At 53.9% G+C, this 23,976-nt stretch overlaps 1 protein-coding gene across 9 annotated transcripts in view; it reads left to right on the top strand.

Annotated features, from left to right (window-relative positions):
* TTC7B (tetratricopeptide repeat domain 7B) overlaps positions 1-22,322 on the top strand; it is a 258,957-nt gene extending 236,635 nt beyond the window's left edge. For all 9 annotated transcript variants that reach the window (XM_017882311.1, XM_017882310.1, XM_017882309.1 and 6 more), the window contains one exon: positions 21,322-22,322. In XM_017882311.1, coding sequence (XP_017737800.1) covers positions 21,322-21,629 — 308 coding nt within the window. In that variant the 3' untranslated portion in view covers positions 21,630-22,322. The remainder of the gene's footprint in view (positions 1-21,321) is intronic.
* The last annotated feature ends 1,654 nt before the right edge of the window (positions 22,323-23,976 follow it).

The raw sequence follows: 23,976 nt of genomic DNA, 5'->3' as shown, positions 1-23,976 counted from the left end.
TGGGGGCGGGGGTGGGGGTGGGGGGGTGCGGGTCTGTGCTCGTGGTTTGTGGGCCAAGTGCTGGCAGCTGAGTAGAGGCGTAGACTTTCCCACAAGTGGGAAGACAGGTGGAGTTGACATAGGTAATAAGCCAGCTTTTGGAGGTGTGTATGGGACATTTGGGCAAGTGTGAGTGTGGAAAGGCTAGTGGATGATGGAATGGAGGTACTGTTCATTTTGTTAGGTAGGATATGGTTACGTGGTTATATAAGGAAATGTCCTTATTTTTTAGAGATTCGTCCTGAAGTATTTAGGGGTAAAATGTCACAGTGCCTGCAATTTACTTTAAAATACTAGCCCTTGCCCCCAACAGATGAAGCAGATATGGAAAAGATGAACTGTTGTTAAATGTAGGTGGTAGGTCTAGAGATGTTCATTATGTTAGCTGCTTTTCTGCAGGCTGGAACTTTTTCAAGATACAGTTTAAACAAGTGAGTGAACATGATCAGGTCTGCATTTTAGAGAGATTGCTCTGGAAGCTGTGGAGGATATGTTAGGTGGAAAGAGACACAGAGGTCTGGACTCAGCTTATCATAACACGTTGACAGCCCAAGGTGGGAGTATTGAAAAAGGAGACTTCAAAAGGGTTGGTGAGGGAACCAGAGGGTTTGAGGCTGACTCAGGCACATGGTTCAGGAGCCTGGATGGATAAGATGCCTTCACCAACGTGGGGGACACAGAGGGAGGGGCAGGTATGGAGCGAAGGGTGATGGCAAGTCTGGTTGGCTGTGTGGAGGCGGGCTGACTGGAGTTTTTCCTGGAAGGGTTGCCTCTTCCAGCCATGTGGCTGGGTAGGTCTGGAGGTTGGGGCATGGCCAGGCTGGGGCAATGGTTTTGGGGGCAGCAGCAGTTGGTACATGGTACCGAAAGCTATGGGAGGAGATGAGACTGCCTAAGATATAAATTCCAGAGAGTAGGAAAGAGAAAGGGACTAGGACAGAGCCCAAGGAGCCCCCACATTTGGGGAGCAGGAGGGAAATGAGGCTTCTGAGGACAGGGAGGTTCTGATGTTCACACAGTTTTTTCAATCCACCTCGCTAATCCCAGCTATAGCAAGCATTTGGGACTGGCTCTGCCAGTCTCACCAGCCCTCCTGTTTCCACAGCCCCACTCTGCTCTCAGCTTAGGGCTGTAGCCAGCCCTGTTCCCTGCCATGGTTGATGTGATGTCCGCCAAGCCACCGTGCACAGGAAGGGTCTCAGCAAAGTCACTCTTGGGTAAGTGTCAGGAGCAGAAGTGGCTTGAATTAGAGATGGGCTTCCACAGGGAGGAGCTGGGGCCCTTGGGCAAGTCATATCGAGTCTCTGGGCCTCAGTTTTTCCCTCTGTATAAAATTAGCTGTGATAACATGTGTGAGCCAGAGGGACTTCAGTGGTGTCTAACAACAAATGCCACGCCTTGGTTCTCAGGAGAAACGTGAAGTGTCCTCTCTTTATGCCTGTTTGAGACCTGATTCTCTTGCCAGGTGTCCATCCCTCAGGGGACAGTGGGTGACCTCAAGCCCATAACAACAGTGACTGCTCCTGAAAGGAGTCTTGGATGTGCACACACACGTGCACGCATGTATAGTACACCTGGGGTCCACCCTTGCCAGTTCAGTCTTGATTAAATCCAGTTGAATGCTGGCCAGTGACCTTCCGAGTGAGGCAGAAGCTGCCGGCCCAGCCCCTCGGGGGAGCCAGTGGGATGTGAGGCTACGTCTTTCTGCATAAACAGAGGAGCGAAGCACACCCACTGCAGGAAATTACCCCTCCCCGCAGGGATCAGCGTCCCTGCAGGCTCTCTCTCGTTCTCTACATCAGGGCACCCCGCACCACACAGATGCATGGGGCCAGAACCAAAGCGCAAGTGAGCGATCCCTGCGGGGATCTCCCAGAACAAACTAGAAGCAAAAGCTGCCTCTTCCTGAGGACAACATGCATTTTTCCAGGCCTTTCAAAGCAAGGCAGGTCAATTGAGTTATAATTGGCTCTCTAATTAGAACTCCCACGAGCTGTTAAGTTCTTTACCTGCTGCCTGGTCTGTTACACAAAGGTGACAAATCTGCTTCTGCCTTTGCAATGATTAAAGAAAGCCAGCTAGAATCTCACCCTCGCTGCCGACAGCAGCCCCCACCGCCACCCCTCCTGCCGCTCAGACGCCCACATACCCACCAGTAAGTATGACATGGACACAGCCCAGTTTACAAGGAAATTGGCTGTAGGGAAATCAAGCTCAGAAGGCTGTGTTGCTGAGCCACCGTTTGGAGCCTGAATGGGAGGAGACAGAGCCTTCTCATTTTTCTAGATGTGGGAAGTGTTCCGAGGATGTTTCAATGATGCTTTGAGCCTCTCCTCGTTCTGTTGTTCTGTGATAGAAGAAAATGTATCTCTTGTCCCTTTCTGAATCCTCAACACTAAGGAGGATAGTATAGTATTTTTGTGTTGCTCCCCTCAACCATCAAGACGACAGTGTGCTTTGTATGTTGGGACCAGTGTGTTTTGCGACATCTAGTGTCACCTGTGTCTCCTGTGTGGTCTCTGCTCTAGTGCCAGGGCCTCTTGAAGGTCCTGCTGGTTCACAAGCGCATGCAGTGCAGCTGGAGCCAGTCTGTCCCTTCCTGTCACCTCTCCCCGGCTCCACCCACAATGACATCACATCAGTAGCGTGGAATCGGCCATGGTGGAAGTGTTTATACCATGGAAATTGGCAAGCGCCACAGATCAAGGCTTTTTTCTCTTTCAGAGAGGCAGTTTGCTGACACCGCTGGACTCAGATGGTTTGAACTATGATGGGGGGAAGGCAGGCAGAGGAGACAGGAGCAGAGTCAGGAGAGCACTAGACATTGGCAGAGAAGAACAGTGCCAAATGGCCCTGACCCGGGGCTCCTGAGGCGCATGGTGCTCACGGCACAGATCTGGAGGTTGTCTGCCATTCCAGAGGGAGACAGATCTGCTAGACAGGGGCCAAGGGGGAAGGAATGAGCCCTGGAATTGCCCAGGATAGTGGCAGGAAGGGTAGCATGATGGGGGAGCATGCATTGTGGAGCAAAAGAGCCCCTTGTTTGAATTCTAGCTCTGCCATATGCTGGCAGTTTGTAGGACCTTGGCCATGTGGCCGTGTGATTTAACCTCTGTAATACAGAAGTGAATTCCAACCTAGCAGTGCTGTCATATGGGTTCAACAGGTTCTTAGCACCTGCCCAGCACATAGGATGTCCCTGGCAGCTGTTAGTCTTCTGTGCTTTCCCTTCTCCCAAAACAGAGTGGCTGTGAGAATCGTGTGTGTAGCACAGAAGCTCCCACCGCGAGTCCATGCAGGATGGGCTTCAGGGCCTTGTAACACATCTGCCCCTTCCCTGTTCTCTAGAGAAGGAAAGGGCCTACTTTTCCACCTAGTGTCCCAATCTGAGAGCAAGGGGGTGCCCAGGTGGGTTGCAGGGAGGCTGATCTCAGCTCCTGAGAAGCCAGAGCTGCCCCGCCAGTCCCCTCTGGCTGTAAGCAGCCACCTCTGTGGCCCCCTGGGCACGGAGCCACCACTACATTTGCGAAGACTCCTGTGAACACTGCAGAAGCAATATGTGCTGTTGCTTTTACTCTTCCAATTTCCTGGTCTCCCTCAAGTCATTGTTTAGTCCCCGCCCCTGGACCCGTTTTGTGAACCCCTGCAAGGGCTTCTGGCTTCTGAGGAGGCTGGAGAGGCTCCTTGTTAACTGACCCATACATGGCAGGTGGCCAGGTGGATCCTCCAAGCTCCGCGTTTGCCCGGCCTGGGTAAGCGGTCACATCACTGTGCCCTGCCCATCACAGCTGAGTGGAGAGTTTAAGGAAATGGCTCTATTCTTGATACTGAATTATTCCATATTGAAGTGGTAACTGATAGGAGCTTAGTTGTGTGAGGAAAGAAGGTGCCAGGCTGGGTCTCTGCCATCACCCAAACATCATTTCCGTGCCCCATGCAGTTTCCCAGGCAGCAGTTGCTCCCCTACAGTATTCCCTGGCTGTCCACTGTCTCCTCTGCTCCAGCCCTGGGCCTGAGTTTGGGGTCAAGCCCTAGGACCCTGGGGAGAAATTCTGTAAAAAACTCCAGGAGTGAAGGTCCCCGTTTCTGGCAAGCTGCCCGTTTCTGTTTTCCTCACTAACCACTGTTCGTCAGCGCTAATGCACTAGAATCGCCCCACGGTCTGTTTTCCTCACTAACCACTGTTCGTCAGCGCTAATGCACTAGAATCGCCCCACGGTGTGAACGGAGGCCGGCAGAGCAGAGGCGAGCGGCCGGGGAGGCCCCCCGCCCTTTGGGGTTGTGAATTCTCTTGTTATTTGTGGAAAAAAGTTTTCCAAGGCCTATCAGTTCCAGGCCTCCCTTCATCAGAAGGTGTCTTATCATTTCTGTTTGTTCCTATTTAAAAATGGAAAAATAGTGAATGCCAAACCCTGGCAGTGATGGGGGAAGCCACTCGCCAAAATGACCGGACTCGCCGTGACAGGTAGTGCATCATCCGGCCCTACCGGATTTGTGTCACACAGGGCTGTGGAAAAAACAGTTCCTCTCCAGCTGCTGCCCAGCAGCGCCCAGGGTGGGCTTGGCGGGGGCAGCCCCAAAGCAGAGCCCATCCTCTCAGACCCTGTCTGTTGAAGCTCGGGCTTTGGCCAGGGGTTGTCCTGGCAGCTGTTTGTGTAGCTGGCACTCTCCATGGAGATCTACACAGGGCTTACATCCCCAGGCAGCCTTCACGGTCAGGGTCTGGCAGCCTTGCTGAGGACCACCTGCCATCCCCTACCCAGGGAGCCATGCCAGGCCAGAGGGGCACCCTGGCACGGAGGCTGGCCTTCCCAAGTGGACCCTGAGCTGGACAGCAGGTGCGACTGCACCAGAGCTGGGAGATAATACCCCTTCCATAGTCATCTATCGAGTGCCGACGGTATACCAAGAACGTGCCGGGGACTGCAGTGACTTTCAGCCAACGACACTTATTGAATGTCTGCTGGGTCCTCAGGACCACACAGGTATCAGGAAATGCAGCGATGAGCCCCTGTCTTCAGGAGCCTGGCAGCTCTTCTCCTCTGCACCATTGGTGTTTTTGAGCTTTCCAGAGTTTCCTGTAAATCCAGTTGCCTTCCAGAACTCCCCACTAGCCCATCCTCTGTCACCACTCCAATCTGCTGCCTGCCTTTAGAGAGTCAGGGAGAAAGTTGGACTGCACTGCTCAGTGCCCCACGCCCCAGGCAGCACCAGAGCAGGGGCGCTTCCCCCTCTCCCCCCAAGCATAGGCGGGGAATGGGGTTCCAGGGCTGCCATTTGTTTGAGCTCAGTGTTGCTGCTGGAGGTGGGGACTCCAGCCAGGCCTCTGCTCCTGCAGGCTGAATTGCCAAGGACCCTCCTCCAGGAAGCCCTCCCTGGCTGCGTTGGCCACTGCCACTCAAATCCTAGAAGAACAGATACACACTGAGGATATAGTAGGTGCTCCAAAAAATATTCCTTGGGTGGAAGATTTCATCAAACCCTAGAATTTTCAGCTGGAGATGAAACCCTAGAATTCACTGCTTCATTTTCTTGATTAGAACCCTGAGGCTGAGAGAGAAGCCTCTGCCTAAGTGGCAGTTGATGGAGGTCACACAGCAGGTGTGGGAGCGTGGCCCTCTGCCCCGTGACTTCTCCCAGCCCTGCTCTCCTGCAGCAGGAGCATGCCTTCAGCCCTCTTGCTGAGATAACTGGGGACAGGCCTTAGCTGCCAGTGTTCAGTGATAAAAGGTCAGCCCTGAGTACAGTGAGCCCCTTGCAAAGGGATGACCCCTGCCCCGCCCCACCTGAGGACAGGTGGAAGCAGAGGGCAGATGAGGCTCTGTCAGGGTCTTTGGGAAGGAATGGGGTCAGAGTTTCTAGGACCCCCATCTCAGGCCCTGGGACTCCCAGGAAGCCTCCCCGTGTAGCACTGCAGTGGCCACATGGGAATGGCTTTCTGACCATGGAGACCCTCCAACACTTCCAGGTCTGACACTTCCCCCACCAGAGCCCTGCGGTCATACCCCTGCCCGTGTCTCCCCTCCCCTGGCTTCTGGGGGAGCTCAGCCTCTGCCTGGGCCTGCTATTCTCCCCTGTGGAGGCAGTGGTCCCAGGACCCCAGGGGAAGCCTGTGCCTCAGTCAGGCCAAGTTTCCGCAGAGTGTCCCTGACGCCTGCATCTCCCTGGCCTGGCGCACGTGGCCTGGGGCACAGGGCCACCTTCCCCAGTGTGCAGGGGCACTGGCTTCCCCAGAGGGCAGGAGGGGTCTCTAGTGGGTGATTAGCACCAAACTTTCCACCACGAGGATCAGCCGGGCCATGGGGGAGTGCCGCCTTCCAGGCTGCTCTGTGCTGTTGGTCTCTGCCTGACTTGTTGTTGGGGAAGATAGGTAAAAATAAATAAATAAGTCAACCAGGGAAATGTAGAAATAAGTGAACAGGAGTCTGTTGCCCATTACCAGTGGAAAAGTACCAGCAAGAGGGGCCATGTTAGCACCCACAGAAGACACTGGCTGGCGTGCAGCAGGCCCCCCAGCAGCAGGACCCAAGCTTCCTCCCTCCTATGAGCGGACAGCTACCGCCACGTTCCGGCCAGCCTCAGCTAAAACTCACTGCCTCAAAGCATGTCATTTAAACGGCAGATGGGGGAGGGGAGGCTGGAGACTCTGATGTTACCAAGGACTGCCCAGGCTTCAGGCTAGGGGGGATGCCTGGTGTCCCCACATATTGCTGGGGACCCCAAGGCTTCCTCGTGTCTCCTCTCCACCCCCACAGGGCCACCACCCAGCCTGTGCTGCAGCCAGTGGACCTGGCCTTCCTTTCTCACTGACTGTCCTTTGATGTTACATGGGACTTGCTGGCCTGACACTTTTTCAATTAGGTCAGTGCACCACGCAGCGCGCCGGAGGTGATTGTGCTGGCGCTTCTGTGAGTGTGTTGGCTGAATTGGTGAGTGCTATGCCTTAGGCTGCAGCTGGCAGGGAGCTCACGTGGACCCCGAGGCACTGGGATTCCCCATCACCCTCCCCTGACGGGTCCCCGGCGACCCTGCCCGCAGCAGCACCCAGGTGCGTGGACACAAGGGTGACCAAGTGATTCCACTCCCAGGGCTAGGCAGAGGCAGCTCTCAGCTTGCCTTCATGCTCTTTTCCAAGGAGAAGGCAGATGCCTCCCTTGGTCTCTCCAGGGCTGAAGTCAGAGAGGAGCTGAGAGATGATTGATGTTGAGGTCAAGTCATCCTTCTGTTCTTACAGCCATTTCTCCCTCTCTTTCCTGACTCGCAAAATCACCACACCATTAATCCCAAGGGCAAGGAAAAGGACTCTGGGTTAGGCGGCTGGTCTGGAGACATAGTAGGCAGAATGGCGCTGGTGCAGGTTGCAGGGAAGGGAACTGTGCTGTCCCTATGCCATCCTGTCCTCCCAGCAGAATCCAGACTGTGAAGGGACTGCTTTTTAGATTACCCTCCTGGACCCCTCAGCAGACACGAGATAGAGCAGCCATTCTTCGGGCCACCCAGAGGTAGACATCCCCATCAAACACCCCCCCTTCCCTAGGTCCTCTTATGTCACCTGGGTCTTAAGAGCCTGTGGTCTGGCTCACCCGGAATCTGGCAGCCACCAGGTGGAGGAAAGGCCTGCAGTGCTGGGCAGAGTGACAGAGAACAGCAGGGAAGTCGGCTGCATCACTCTCGTGTTCCCCGGAGCTTCTCCCGCAGGCTGGTGTAGGGAGTGCTGAGCCGCGGGGTCCAGAGTCAGCTGATCATCAGGGAAGGACCCTGGAATGTGTTTCCTGGTCCCTAAATGCCTGTTCCCCTCTCTAGAGATCTCAGTAGTCTGCCATGGAGCAGAGAGCCCTGAGCGGGTCCTCACAAAACCTGGGTTCTGACACCCCACGTCTACCTGGCTTGGTAACTGAACCCGGTACTTGCCCTCCTTCTCCTGACCTGGAGTGAGGTACCCTGTCACCGCTAAGACCTTCCAGGCAGGGCTGTCGAGAGCTAGGAGCCTGCCCAGATCATTCAGGTGTGATCACCGAGTCGATCCACTCCAGGAACAATCAGACGCGCAGGGTCAGACCTCTGTTCACAGGAAGCTTTTGGAGCAGAAACATCAGATCCTATTTGAAGTTTCACCTCCTCCTCTTCAGCTGTGTGGCCATGAACGACCACCCTGACCCTGAGCTTCCCCCTTCTTCTTTGTTTTGTAGGGAGAGCATTGTATTGTCTCTTTTGGAATGTCCTCCCTCATCCTCCTTCCAATAGGCCTTGCTCTGTGGCAGATGCTGGGATTACACACGTGAATGACTGAGGTTCTGGGGCAGGACCCACAGCAAACCAGCCCCTCCAGTCCCAAGCCTTGAGCGAGGGCAGGAGCGTGGCCAGAGTGGCAGCCTGTGCCACTGAGTTCCCCACACCTGGCACAGCGCCGGGACACTGGTGCCAGAACACCCACAGATGCTCAACGAATGTTTGTAGAGGGGAGGAAAGAACTAGAAATGGCTTTGGTTGGAGCAAAGCGAACAGAGCCCCACCCCCGGAACCCGAACACCCGGGTGCTGTTCCTTACTCACTTCTGTGCTCTTGGCAGGACATGTACCCTCTCTGGGCCTCGGTTTGCTCCCCTGTCAAATAGGAGGGCTGGTCCTTTGGGGGATGTTCTCATGCCCTGCTCACTGCCACCCTGACCACCCTCTGGACACCTGCTGCAGAGTAGGTGGGGGACTAAAGCAACTGTTCTTTAGTCTAAAAGCCACCACAGCCTGTGGATATTTCAGCACCAATGCTGAAGCACCCAGTTTCAAAGAAATTAGGCCAAGGGGAAATTGGGGGCCAGCTCTGTGAGATTCACACAAGGTTGATCAAGCCCTTTGGCTTCTGGCCCTTAGGCTGCTGGTACCCTAGCTGCTGGCGTCTACTGCCTGAGAGCCCATTACTTTGCACTGCTAATTGCAGAATAAGCTCCTCCAGAATATTCCAAATCATCCTGGAAGAAAGCAGCTTTATGAGATTCTGCCAGTCAGATGCTTTAAAAAGAAGACAAAAGTCAAAGCCATGCTCATATTTTCCTGGGGCTTAATAGAGCCTTCATTTGGACCCATGGCCAGGTCTTCTTCAAGGAGCTATGTTAAGCAGCAGAATTCAGGGAGGTGGGGAAAGTGGGCGGGAAGTCTGAAGCCGCCATTCCAAGACCCCAGAGAGGGAGCATGCGCTGTTCCGAAAGCTCTTCCTATCCTGAAGGCCCATCAGGTGCAAAGAGAAGGGGGCTTTTCCACGTGGTTCCAGAGGACTCAGAGAACTTCAAAGCATGGGGACTCGATGAAAAGGACAGTGAGGGCTCCACATTTAACCAACAGTTCAGATTGTCCACTCATGGTGTGGGCTGCCCAGGGAAGTCACAAGCTCCTGGTCCCTGGAGGGAGCGCTGCCCATCAGGGAAAGCAGCAGGGGCTGTGCGTTGGAGAGCTGAGGCCCAGGCACCCCCCAAACCCTGAGGAGTTCTGCTTCCATAGCTGGTTGACTGTTGGCTTAGAAAAATAAGAGATTTTTTGGAAAAAAAAAAAAAAAAAAAAAGCATTGTTTCCTTCTGAGTTGAGTTCAATGCTGGAAAGGCGTGAACCCCAGAAGGCACATTTCTCCAGATAAAATGTCTGACCTGGAAAAGGGGCCCCATGAGAGCGCAGCCCCTGCCGCCATCAGCTGTCCCGAGTGAGCAGAGGGGCTGCGCCCGGGGCTGCCTCCGGCTGTGCTGCAGCCCGTGGTCCCCCCAGTGCTCTGAGAGGGCATGCTGGGGGTCTCCGCTGCTCCCTCCTGGAATACTCCACACGCTCCCTGAGGAGGAGCACCCTGGGGCATCTGGCCTATGCCCAGACCACAGCCCCTGTCCCTGCCCCAGACAAAAGCATCACCCCCCTTCGTTAGGTTCTTTGGGCCTCAGTCTTTTCTTTGGGGCTCCACACCCCTATGTCTGACTGGGACTGGCTGCCGGTAACTGGGGGCATTTGTTTGGCTAACTTGAAGGGAGTGAGGAGGCAGCCACTCCGAGTTTCGGTTCTGACATTCTAGCAGGGAGGTGGGAGCCACAGGGACTGGAGGAGATGTGCCTTCCGTGTCCGACCCCAGGCCCACGGTAGATGGGAAAACGTGTCCGGCCTGGGGGCTGGGCTCTCACTCATGTCCTCTGGAGCTCTCCTCCTTCATCTGAGCTGGTCTCTCTCAGAAGGATACCCTGCTTAAGGCAGCATGTCCCTGGGAGCTGCACTGCAGGTGCCTTCCCTCCTCCTGCACTGCCCTTCTGTGTGGGTTCCTGGACCAGCACGTCAGTGGCCTTTGTGGCTCTGGAGGTGAAGTGGCCACACGAATGTTCTGTCCCCACCTGAGAGCCTGGGGGTGGACAGGATTGGAGGCCACCCAGTGACAGTGGCAGCCATCACGTCACTGGGGAGAGGGCCGCGTGCAGGCCCCGGCCACCTGCTGTGTATGAGGCTTACATAGGCGCAGGCTGTCAGGAAGACCTGGGGTTGGCCTTCGGGGAAACTGGGTTGGTGCTGAGTAAAATGGGCCAAATGAGTAAACCAGCCCCACACCTGCCCCTGCCCAGAACTTGTGACCAGCTGAGAGGAAGGCAGGCCTGCCTGGCACCCAGAAGGTCCTTCAACTTGCTCTCGACTGGCCCGGTGAGGGACTGAGTGATTGGCAGCGTTGGGTCCCACCCCACAGTGGAGCTCTGATGGGCAGAGGTGTGCAGGAGGTGTGGGGCTGTGGGGCTGGGGACGCCTCCCCTCAGCCAGAACACCGGGACCTGGCCCCTGTGGAGCTTCTGGTCTGGGAAGGCGAGCCTTCCGGCTGGTGTCATTAGCCAAGACACACACACTTGGCCCCCTGGCAAACCGGTACCATTTCTAAGCGCTCAGAACAACCAGAAATGAAGCAAAACAGAGCCCCACAGACACCAGGCCTCACCCAGAGCTTCTAGAATCCAGGTGGAAAAGCTGGCACAACCCCCACCCCACCTACGCGTGTTTTCAGTTCCTTTTCAAGGCATTGTTGGAAAGCGGGGTGGGGCTCAGGGCTGCCCCCTCAGCTGCGCCCACAAAATGCTCGTACTCAGAACTGACAGTGCCACTGACACTTGCCAGAGAAGAAAGGACCGCCTGGGAGGAAAGGAGGCAGGGGCAGCCCTGGGCTCTGTGTTCCCGAGCTGCTCCAAGGAAACCCTTTCAAAACCAGTCTCCTGTGGGCTTCTCAGAGTGGTTCTGGTTTGCAGTCTATTTATATTCTGATTTAAAAGAAAAATATTTTTGAAAGCACCACCGCTGCCACCCTGCTTCTCTCTGATCAATGGCATCCTCTAGAAGGAAAATGCAAATTCCCGAGAAGTGGTGACTCACGTGTGCTGGTGTTTCTCATTTCATGCCTACGTTTCAGTGAATGCAGACGGCCAGACCAGCAGTGCTACAGCTTTTGGGAAGGGGCCGGAGCTCTTGTGAGGTCCCCATTTTCCTCAGGTCAGGGAACCCGCGCTTAGGAAAGAAACCCTGGTGGGCTTCCAAAAAGCCTAGTCTGCCGTGGACACAGCCCCTGACAGGACAAGCAGAAAGCAGCTGGGGTCAAGGGCAGAGTCGGAGCACTGGAATCAGAGTCTAAAACTTGGAGGCTGACCCTGGGCCAGGCTCTGCACCAGGCTCTCCCGACCCAGCCCTTCAGGAACCTACCATCTAGCTCCGCTCTGTGTCCAGCAGGGTCAAGGCCTTGAGCAAGGCTGTTCTCTCTGGCCCTCTGTTTTCTCCTCTGTAAGAGTGTTGGCTCTGTGGGTGAGTTCTGAGATTTTCTTAGCGAATGGTGTCAGATCTGTGCTGTATGAGCAAATAGCCCGAGGGGAGGCCATACAGCCCACTGGGCTCAGCTGGGAGCAGCACACCTTCTCCCAGGGGGTGCTCTCATCCCCCAGAGACCATCACGCTAATGCTTCTGGAAGGAGAGGAAGCTTTGAGTATCTGGCCTGACTTGGGAGCATAGACAAGGGTGACCTGAGACCAGAGCTTTCTTTGGGACTTCTCCTTCCCTACCACCCCACAGCATCCCACACCATCCCTCCCTCTATCCAGCAAGTATTCCCCGAGAGCCTCTTCTGTACCAGGCCCACTCCAGGTGCCATACACGCAAAGACAAATCATGGCGGTCCTTGCTCTTAAAGAGGGAGACAGATGCAGGTGAAAAGTCAGCCAACTACTGGCATCACAGAAGGGCCCCCCCTCCTCTCGGAGTCACTAACAGTGTCAACTGAGGAATCAGGAGGTTCATACATTTGCAGAAGAGACTTCATTTCTTATAAAGCATCACAGCCTACAGGGTGGCCATCTTGACTGGCTGGGAAATGTAGCCTCAGGCACAGACCAAAAACAAGCACTTTGAGAGAGGGGAGAATGGAACAGGGATTTATGTGGAACTGGTTGGCCAAGTATACATATTCAACAGGTTATAGGAGGAGCTATGAATATTCACAAAAGGGGGATGTGTACATGTGTGTGACAAGCAAATATGCAAATTACATGTGTCCCATGTTCACTTTAGGGTGGAGACATAACATTTACATGCATTATGGTTCGGTCCTATACATCAACAGATGAGGCAGGGGCAGGAAGACACGCAGTGCTCAGCCTCTTACTAAACCAGCCAGAACCAGCCTGTGGTTGGTGGTCTCTTGTCCAATCAAAGCTGCAGTTGCAGCTTGTGGGATGGGAGCTCGGTTAGGGTCTAGTGGTAGGTGAGCTGCAATTGTTTCAATATTGCTTATCTGGAGGCCAGTGCTTGTTTAGCTGCTAGAGAAAAAGAAAAACCTTGTGGCACTTAGAAGGCAGTTTATTCTTTCAGGGATACGTGACTTAAGCTTTGCCTGGCGTGGTCTTAGGTCTGGTTTATGATTTGGTATCTCATCGCTCAGTGAGTCTGTTCCTTCAGTCGTATGGTCTCTAGTTTAACAATGGTAATGAGAACAGCCATAATCCTAATATTGCTGAGAGCAGCCACCCGCTGAAGGCGTACAAATGTGCTGAGCGATCTGCTAAGTGCCTTGCAAACACGCAACCTCATTTAGTCCTTACTAAACGAGTTAGTCCAACTAACTCCCCCGTTGGTTGGTGTTTCTCCCCATTATGCAGATAAAGCATCTGACACTCAGAGTAAGTTGTCCAAGTAAACGGTGGAGCTAGGATTCATGCCCAGTCTGCTGGGGTGAGCCTAGGATTCACACCCCCAACCTCCATGCTCCGCTGTCCCAGAGAGCACCATGTCCTTCCCCTGTGGCCAGCCATGTCCCTCCATGCAGAAGCCACCAGCAGCAGCCAGGGCCTGTAGCACCTTTCAGACGCCTCACCTACACCCTGAGCCCCCAGGGTACCGTCTGTGGCCAGCACAACTGCAGCTCTGGCCACAGCCAGCTCAGCAGCACTGTCATCTTCCCAAAGGGAGGAGACAAAGCTGGGAAGATGGGCTTTCCACCCCAGAAGCTGCCATCACAGTCCCTGACACCTCACCATGAGGAGGCTGTGTGACTTTGTTCAAAAGTCGTGGTGGCGCCCACTCGGCTCAAGTGGCGCCAGCAGCTCGGGTATGTGCTGAGCTAGGGGAAAAGCTGCTGATCCTGGTCCTCAGCCCCCACCGCCCTTGCCTTTGGGCCCCACTACCTCTGGAGAAGAAGGGGCCCCACTCCACCAGTGAAGTTTGACCTCCACTAGCTGCATGAGCTGCTGACTTGCAGATGCTGAGAAAATCCTTTGCCCTCTCCATGGCAAGCCGTGGTGGGTCAGAGCACAGGCCCTGGACCAGGCAGACAGACTCACGCTCAGTCCGTGGTAGCTTTAAACAGTACGCTGCCCTCATCGAGTTTCTGGGTCTGCTTATTTGTTCATTCTGCCCCAAGTTACTGGCCACCTGCCCAGCGTCAGGCCTGGAGGTGCAGAGATGACCAGGGTTCACCCAGTCCCTGCCCTCCAGGCACTCACAGCAAAGCCTAGTGGGGGGACAGAGCTGGAGATAAGCCACCTCAATTAATGTGGCACCCATCACACAGGACGGTGTCAAAAGCACTTTGCAGTCAGCAAAACATACACTACATTGATCATAATGCCCTGCACATGCACAGTTAATACAGCCTGGTGACCCGTGAATTTGTCTTCCCAGGTTTACTTGTGTTTTTGGAGAAGCCAGCTGACAACACTGCCTTAAGCCACTCATGCCCACCTCTAACCCCTGCAAAGGGTGATGGTGGAGTTTCTGACTCAGGAGCAGAACAGAAAGATCTTTAAGTGCTCCAGTACCATCCCTGACACTAAACGTCCTACCCATCAGTGGCCCTGGTGTGGCCCAGCAGGCTCTGTGGAATCCAGGCCGGCTGTGATGTGGCGAGGGGCAGCGTGCTGCTCTCTGCGCTAACACTGCACTGCTGCTCAGAGAAGCTGACAGCACTACCGGCAGGGGAGCCTGCCCATCAGCCAGGCCCTGGCGTAGAAAGCACTCGGAGTGGTTCACCTCCATCCCTGATGCTGAATGCTTGATTTCCAAAACATTGTGCGGGGGGAAAAGCGACAACCAGGTAGACCGAATGACCCCCTCCCAGAGCTGGGCCACAGGACTTCTTCTCAGCAATGGCTTCTCCTTGGGAAGGATGCTTTCAGGGATGTTATCTCCCTGTACCTGTACCCTTAGAGGGACAGTGGTCTGTGACATGCTCTTGAACCCAGCAAAGGGCTGACTTTGCTTTTGCGGAGTGCCATGGGGATATCCAAAATCTCCCAAAGGAGCTTTTTTTTTTTTTCGTCTCTGTCACCCAGGCTGGAGTGCAGTGGCACAATCATAGCTCACTGCAACCTCCGCCTCCGAGGCTCAAGCAAGCCTCCCACCTCAGCCTCCCAAGTAGCTGGGATCACAGTGTGCACCAGCACACCCAGCTAAGTTTTGTATTTTTTTAGTAGCAACGGAGTTTCGCATGTTGCCCAGGCTGGTCTCGAACTCCTGGGCTCAAGCGATCCACTTGCCTCAGCCTCCAAAAGTGCTGGGATCATAGGCGTGAGCCACCATTTCCAGCCTCCAAAGGGGCTTCTGTCCTGCAGGCTTCTGCCTCAGAGGACAGTGCAGGCCTGCCCTGCTGAGGGCCTCCGGCACCAAGGCTGCAGCAGGAAACCTTGCACACAGGACCCTTCCAGGGGCTGCGACACAGGCGCCCTCGGGGTCTGGCAAGGAGTTTAGCTCTTGGGCAGCAATTATCGCAACAAAAGGCAAAAGCGAGGAAGATGCTAATTGCTCTGAAACTGGCCAAGTCCATTTCATCTCATTTGAAATAACAGGTTTAATTTAATCTCTTATTGCCAATTTGGTGCATCATCAAGATCCTATTTGTACAAAACACCTGATTATGTTAATTACCAGCTTGGGAGGCAGCCTTCATCTGTGTCTGAAGAAAGGGACTAATAAGTTACTTCCTCAGTGATTTCCCAGCTCTCTGAAGCTCAGCCCCAGCCAGCTCCCAACCCACAGTGGCTGCAGGAACACCAGTGCTGGGGAAGGTGGAAGTCTGTGCATGTCCTCTCCACACACAGGGGAGGGGAGAGGGCCCAGTGTCAAGGGTACATACAGCACAGCTGCAGGCCTCAGCACTGCCGCTAGCCACCTGTACAAGGGTTGTAGGCAGGTCATCTGGTCTGTGAAACTCAAGCCCCAGCAGCACTGGCTCCTGGAGGTGAGAGCGGATGGAACGAGACCTTAGTGCTCAGTGCTGTTGGTGATTTGCACTGGACCCCGAGCTCTTTGAGAGCAGGCCTGCGCTTACCCACTCTGTCCAGCACCAAGCAATCACTTGGTGGGTTTTGTTGGGTTTGATGTGGGGGCAGGGAGTGGCAGGTTATATGGTTATATATGGTAATATGTCATTATCGGAATCTGCCTCCTGCAGGCTGATGGCTGGGAGCAGGAGCTGTGTGCTGCTGGGCAGCGCTGCTGGTTGGGGGCAGTGTGGCTTCCTGGCTCTGCAGGAATGGGGTGCATTATGGCCTCAGGCAGATGGACAAGGGCTCTAGCAGGAAGGCCCCAGGCTGACCGACCGACCGCAGCTGGGAGGCAGGAGGGGGCTGGGGCTGCGTCCTGCAGAAACACGTTGGCTGACAGACGAGCCTGGCTGAACCCATGGAAGGCTGGACCCAGCTGGTGCTGACAACAGCCCCATGCCAGCCTCAGGAGTTAGGCCTTTGATCTCTGGAGGAGAGAGCAAGCCGGGCCCCTAGAATTGCAAAGGACATGAGGGCTGCAGTGCAGAAGAGCACATGGAGCCCAGGGAAGGGAAAGGAAGGAAGGTCCCTGGCCAGCACTGTGGGGCTTGGGCGGTGTGTCACTCCTGACAGCCAGACACAGCCAGGTCCCAGCGCACCTCTGGCCAGTCCTCTAGCTGTGCTGGCTCCAGGCAGTGGCTCTGACTGCAGCTGGAGCTTGTTCTGGTTGATCCCATCATGGGCTGATTTCTGAGCTGCTCCTGGCTCACTGGGGAGAGGCCTATTTTTCATTCCTGTGCCAAGCCTGAGCTGGCAGCCCCTGGCAAGTCTGCGATGTCTCCCTAAGCAGCTCCCAGCTTTAGGAATTAATTCCACTGAACAGATTGCTCAGGAAGCCTCGAGGTCATCTGAAAATGGCAGTTCCTACGTTAGGACTACAAGTCCAGGTATATGGGCTGGAAATTTCCAAGCCAGCAAGAACCCTAGAACACCAGAGCACTGCAGAGGCTCTCAGTGGCCAACACGGAGGGTGCTGGCTCAGATTAGCCCCTCGGGGCTGGTTCTCTGCAGCACTTTTGGGGGTGGGTAGACATGCCCCTGCCCTATATCCTGCAGCCCCCACAGTTGGCCAGATTCAGTGACCTGCCACTTTCTAATCCCAGCAGGAAGGGACTGGTGGGTTCTCCCCACTGCAGCAGGGTGCTGAGAGCAGAGCCCTCTGTGTCCCACTGGGCCAAGGCCCTGGTCCTCCTGGTCTCCACGTCTCACTCATCCACTTTCCGGCAGACAGAATGGCCCAGTCCTTTGCCTCTGGCAGCCTTCCCAAGCCTCAAGATCACAGCTGGCCTGAGGCAAGGAGCCCTCCCAGTCCACAAGCAGATATACAGTATGCTTCTAAGATGCAGGTCTGAGCCAGAGGGAAGCTGTGCCTTGGAGAGGAGCAATTTCCCGATCATAACACGGGAAGGAGCAATCAAATCGGCAGTTAGTGGTCAGAGAAATGAACGGGAAGACACAGCGTGGCAGATGCCCCTTTCCTGTTGCTTGGATGTAACTGGGTTATTGCCTGAGTGCCCTGGGGCCTGCATCGAGAGAGCTCCATTGAGCTCTCCTTTGCTGGCCCAGGGCTTGCCCCTTAAAGCGACAGAGGCAATGTGGACCAGGTGGGAAGAATGGGCAGCTTCAGGACCCAGCAGACCTGGGCAAGGCTGCAGTTCGATGTTGATTGGCCCTGGGACCTGGGGAGAGAACTTGGCCTTTCTGAACCGCATCTTCTTGTATCTAAAGCAGTAGTCATAGGAGATGGGCTAGCTAGAGTGCTTAGTGTGGTGCCCGGTGGGGAAAAACCCTCCACTTGGAGGAAGAAAACAGCACGGGGCTGATGCTACAGTGGCAGAGCCTAGTGGGACCTGAATTATATTCTCCACCTGCAACCAAGTAAGCACAGTGGCTTGCCGCTCATCACCTATTTGCCAGAAGCATGCAGCACGTGTCTCCCTGCCGGGAGAGCCACTCAGAAACCTGTTGTGTGTGTTCAGTATCTTGGTGCACCAAGAAAGCCATGCCAGGAAGGCGTGTGATGAGCTCCTGCCGTAACCTCTCTAGGCTGCTGCTCACAGCCGCTACCCAGAAACCTCCCTTCCCTTGTGGTTACATTGGAATGTTCTAGAGTGAGCGCAGGCGATAACCTCCCCTCAAAGAAAGGGGGCAGGATCTCATTCGGCCTCATGTCCTACTGAGTACAACCTGGATGGTGGCCTCCCATTTGTTCTGCTGGCCTTTGAGGTTGGGAAGCGAGGATGTGGAGTTGTCAGATTCCCTGTTAGGGAGGTCCAAGGTGGTCCAGAGCACCGTCCTGGGAGTTGGACATGCTAATTTGCCGCCCCCAGCTGGACTCCACACCCAGAAGCCCTTCAGGCAGCCACTAGGAGTCAGGAGGTGTGGCTCTGCAGTGGCCAGCTACCCTCAGCTGTTTGGCCACCCTGGAACCTTCTCTGGCAGATGCCACCAAGGACCTGGTCCTATGCAGGAGCTCCAGCATGGACACATGTTTGGATATTCATAAACATGAGGTGCTTCTGTTGTGTTCATGAGAAGGTAGAGCTGACCCTGAAGTCTGCTGTTCCTAACCCTCTCTACCCGAGGCAGCGTGGCCTCCGCCTCCTCCTCACCCAGGAGAGCTCCCTGAACTGCCTCCTCCTCCCAGAGCTGGGGGTCTCCTTCCTCCCCCTTCCACTCTGAGCCTCCACAGGGCCTACACACTGCCCTCGGCCATGGGTCTCCTTGGCTGTCACCCCAACCACGTGCTCCTCCCGGGTGGCCATCCCAGCTCTCTTGTCGGGGGCTTATGGAAGCCAGGTAGTCTCTCAGGCCCTGGGATGCTACTTCAAGGCAGCACATTCCTGCCGTCACACTGGCTGGTTCTGCTCCTGACAGCCACCCTGCTGCCCCCTTGCCTATTGGTGAAGCCGGGGCCTGCAAGCAGGCTGGGCTGCCTGGTGAGTGACATGCTCACACTGCCTAAAGGGAGGGCAAGGCTTTACTGGGAGATTCAAGATGAGATTTGAAAGAGCAGAGGGCCATAACTCCTTCCTCAGTGGGAAGACTAGACATTGTAAAGATGTCAGGCTTCTCCACACTCTCCAAGAGAGGTAACACAAATGCAATTTGACCTCTAAAGGGAGTGAAGAAACTGATTTTGAAATTCTTCGAAAATAGTACAGGGTAAGATTGTCAGGAAACATACTAAAAGCAAGGAGCAGTGAGGGAAAGCTCTGACTCTACCTATTAAAACATAATTTGGGGCCAGTCGCGGTAGCTCACGCCTGTAATCCCAGCACTTTGGGAGACCGAGGCGGGTGGATCACGAGGTCAGGAGATCGAGACCATCCCGGCTAACACGGTGAAACCCCATCTCTACTAAAAAATACAAAAAAAATTAGCCGGGTCTGGTGGCGGGCGCCTGTAGTCCCAGCTACTCAGGAGGCTGAGGCAGGAGAATGGCGTGAACCCGGGAGACGGAGCTTGCAATGAGCCGAGATCACGCCACTGCACTCCAGCCTGGGCGACAGAGCAAGACTCTGTCTCAACAACAACAACAACAACAACAACAACAACAACAACATGATTTGGGAGTAACAGAAATGAAAACTGTGGTGCTGATGCAGAAGTTCGATCTTGTGGCTCGTTGGAAAATAGTGAAAGGCCCCTGTTTCATGTAATTATTCACTCTAGGTTGGAGGCAGTGTCTTACAAGAGTGAGGGGAGGGAGGATGAGCTACTTTGTGTCTAGCAAAGTAGGAGGACTCCATCACTCTCTGCCAAGATACAGTAGTCAACTACTTAAAGGACGGAAAATTACAATAAATGGAACTGAACACGTATCTGCCCTTTGAAAGGATAACTTTCTAAGTTTTGAAGTGGCAAAAAAAAATCATCAAAGATTAACAAATTTAATTTTTCAACTTAAAACTTTTCAAAGAAAAGAATCTCAAAAGTCAAAGAATAGGCTGGAAAATTATGGTAGCAGATGAATAGCAATCTTATGAAAGGCTCCTAAACAAAAGCATTGGAAATATTTAACCTCAATGGTTATTAAAGAAATACAGATTTCAACAAGGAGGGACATTCTGCACATATGACATTAGCAGAAAGAGAGTCATGATAGAAGGGGGCAGGTGACCACACAAACTGCTGATAGCTGAAAAAGTGAGGCAACCTTTGGGGATAAAATTTGCAAAATGTTTGGGGAATGCTAAAGACAGTCATATCCTCTTACCCAGTGAGCCTACTTTGGGGAGATTTGCCCTAAGGGGAGGACCTCCAAATAGTTGTCAAGCCTGTTCCACTGAACCTCCTCCAGGGCCACTAAAAGGAGCCCATGGGGGACACCGGACTCCCCTCCCCGCCCCCCCCCCCCCCAGCTGTTCCTTTTGTCTGTTTATACAGAGACTGTGTGCGTGTTCTCAGTAAAATTTCATTTAACCAAAGGTTTTCAGGGATACAAAAAAGATTGGAAATCCACTGATCTAAAGAACAAAGAGGCGCTTTCTGGAAAGATGTTCATGTCTGTGCGATTCAGAACAGCAAAGAGATTGGATGTGACCTAAATGTCTCTCCCCCAAGGGAGAGGTTGAGAAAGTACACACATCGCTTATAGAGGTGCACAGCTTGGAAACGTGATGATGATGAAATAGGTAGGACCAATGTGTACACCCCAACCAAGGAGAACAAAGATGACAGCTGGGCACAGCCTGGGCAAGCAGGGACAGTGAGGTCAGGGCCTTTGTTCAGGGAAGGGGCTGTGAGCAATTTAAAAACTGTCATCATCATTTTGATAGTATAATTCCACCCGTGATGTTTCTTTAGTTTAAAAAAAAAAAAAAATGACAGGCCGGGCACGGTGGCTCGCGCCTGTAATCCCAACACTGGGAAGCCAAGGCGGGCAGATCACGAGGTCAGGAGAACAATACCATCCTGGCTAACACAGTGAAACCCCGTCTCTACTAAAAATACAAAAAATTAGCCAGGCGTGGTGGTGGGCACCTGTAGTCCCAGCTAGTCAGGAGGCTGAGGCAGGAGAATGGTGTGAACCTGGGAGGCAGAGTTTGCAGTGAGCCGAGATTGCACCACTGCACTCCAGGCTGGGCGACAGAGCGAGACTCTGTCTCAAAAAAAAAACAAAAGACAAAAAACCACAGTCCCGTCCCATGCTGACGCCACACTGGGTCAGTGCAGACTGCGGGCTTCCAATTGGTTCATTCATGGTTCTTAAGTTTTCAGATGAACCATATGAAGTTGCCATTTTTAAATTCAAAACATGGCTGAATATCAGCAATTTTATGTTAGTCAGCTCGGCGACTATTTTGACTGTTGTCCCTGAACGCAGGAAGTACTTGAGAACTTACTATGGACCCAGCCCAATGGCGATACATTCCCGGCTCCAAGGAACTGACTGGAAACTCAAGGACAAGTAGGAGCGCAGAGCTCCTGGAGCCTCCATGGCTGACTGTCTCTCTCTCTCTCTCTCTGACCCCTCCAGGCCCTGATCCTTCACCAGCTGGGCCGCTACAGTCTGGCAGAGAAGATCCTCCGCGACGCGGTGCAGGTGAACTCGACAGCCCACGAGGTCTGGAACGGGCTGGGCGAGGTCCTCCAAGCTCAGGGCAACGACGCGGCGGCCACGGAGTGCTTCCTGACAGCCTTGGAGCTGGAGGCCAGCAGCCCCGCCGTGCCCTTCACCATCATCCCCCGCGTGCTCTGAGCAGGCGCCTGCCAGCCTCACCTGCCGCTCAGGCCTCAGAGGCCCTGCCGGGCACCAGGGCTTGTCCCATCACCCCAAGGGGATGAATCTGCCGCACTGAGGCCAGGGACGAGTGTTCAGTGGGCCACAGTGAACCAACCAAACCAAGCCCGAATCATTGCTCTGCCGCGTGCGTTTCTCTTGTTGTTTTTTGCCAGCCCAATGATAGTTTCTGAACCTATTGACATTGTTCAAAATGGATCATGTGCCATATTTTGTTAGTCGACATCTGAGTTTTAAGTAAAATGATTATGGAATTAATCAGCAAATGTAGAAGTATATATTCAAAGTTAAAATTCAGTGGCAGAACAGATTATTTTTATCAGAGCTGTAAAGAAAACAACTGTCCTCTTCTCCCCACCACCCCTCCTGTCCCACCTTGGCCCAGAAACCAAATGTGAACTTTCTGTTTCCCACCTCAGCGCTAGTCCATGCCGGGAACCAGCTGACAATTTCTCGGTTTTACCGTCAATAATTATACCATGTGATCAATGACTGTCCTCACTTAGAGCAAAGCCTGAGTCCAAGAATATTTATATTTTACCAATATATGCCTGTTACAAGAGAAGGAAATATGAGTTATTTAAGTTTAACTTTTTTATGTGAATCCAGAGTTTATTTATCGAGGGAAATATGTACAAAGAAGCTTCAAATGGAATATTTACTGACATTCCTTATACATGACAGACACTTGGCTACATGGGAAGATGATGTTAATAATAAAATGATTTTTAAATGGACTTATGGCCTGTGTCATTTGTAAAAGCTCAAAGACCTGAGAAAGGCTTAGTTCCTGGGTTGGGGAGCTGTCTGTACCTGGGGGCCCACTCTCGACATGTCAGCCCTTGACACTAGAAGGCCCAGCCTCTCTTTCCCCACTTATTTTATTTTTATTTTTTGGAGACAGGGTCTCACTGTGTTGCCCAGGCTGGAGTGCAGTGGTGCGATCACAGTTCACTGCAGCCTCGACTTCCCAGGTTCAGGTGATCCTCCCCTCTCAGCCTCCTGAGTAGCTGGGACCACAGGCGCCCATTACCATGCCCGGCTAATTTTGTTTGTTTGTTTTGTAGAGATAGGGTCTCACTATGTTACTCAGGCTGGTCCTGAACTCCTGGACTCAAGCAGTCCTCCCGCCTCAGCTTCTGAAAGTGCTGGTGTGAGCCACCATGCCCGGCCATCTCCTCACTTATAATTTGAAGATGATCCTTAGGTTTCCTGAGTCCTCGGCACCCAGGCCTCGTTTTTGCAGCAACAGCCCTGGCTTTGGTTTGGGAATTCTCCTTAGCTCTCCCGCGATGGGGCTTTGGAATTGGAGCATGCAGTTCAGGCCTGCCCAAGCAGCCTCCTGCACTCATAGGCCACAGAGGGTCAGGAGTGAGCATGTGACTTAAAGCGGTCCAGTCAGAGCGGGAGCCGCAGGGAAGGCTGTCGCTCTTTCCTGCTGCCTTTCAAGGGGAGAGTGAGGCTGGAACTGCAGCAGCACTCTTGCCACCATGAGAAGAAGGTATAGAGGTGTTTGAGCCAAAGTCCAAATCCCACAGAGTAGACAGCAAGACCAGCCACCAGAGAGAAACTGAGCAGGTATCTGCAGTCCCTCGGGGGCAGCTGTAGGGTGGCCCCACCTTTCCAGGTCCCAGGGAAATATGGAGGGCTGAGCTCTGATCTTAGGTGTCCTGAAGCCTAGAGGACTGCATTCAAACTGGGCACAACCTCCCTGGCTCAGTGAGGCAGGCAGGCTAGGGGGCAGCCAAGTAGGGAGAGATAGTAAGTGGGAGCCCCAGCCTCAGCCCTGACCCTGCCAGGCAGCACTTGTGGCTTTGAGTGGCCGTAAGTCATGGGATTTGCATTGTAGGACCTGGGGCAGGTGCTCAGTGTGGTGGCAGCTTGCCCTGATTGGAGGCACAGGGCTGGGCACTGCCATCCCATGCGGGAGTGTGGGGCAAGGCCCACTGGATCAGGACTAGGAAGGGAGCAGGCTGGGCCACTAAGGCAGATGGTGCAGGCGCTGTACCAGACCTTCTCCGCCAGGCCCTCACCTCAGAGACTCCTGTGCATATCAGCCCTGTAGGGCGCTGGGGCTGGCACCTCTCCATTGTCTTCATCTCCCTCGGGAGAACCACCCCTACTCTCCACCCACATGGCTCAAGGATGGACACATGGGCCCAGCCTTAACAACCAGAGCCCTCCAGCTCCTCAGTGTCAGTGACTGGTTTGGGTTTGGGCATGTGACCCATGCTTGGCCAATGAGAAGCACTTTGGTTATGAAAACATTAGGAAAAAAGCCTCTTTCTGTCCTAACAGGATGCCAGTGGGGTGCTGTGGGTGCCATTTGACATTGTATGGGGTGGCCTACCTGAGAATGATGCCAATGCAGAAAAAGAGAATGAGGAGGTA

The sequence above is a fragment of the Rhinopithecus bieti genome, unplaced genomic scaffold, assembly GCF_001698545.2.
Source record: "Rhinopithecus bieti isolate Rb0 unplaced genomic scaffold, ASM169854v2 scaffold_12086, whole genome shotgun sequence".
NCBI classification, from domain to species: Eukaryota; Metazoa; Chordata; class Mammalia; order Primates; family Cercopithecidae; genus Rhinopithecus; species Rhinopithecus bieti.
The sequence above is the reverse complement of the archived record's forward strand: the minus strand, read 5'-3'. Positions and strand labels throughout refer to the sequence as shown.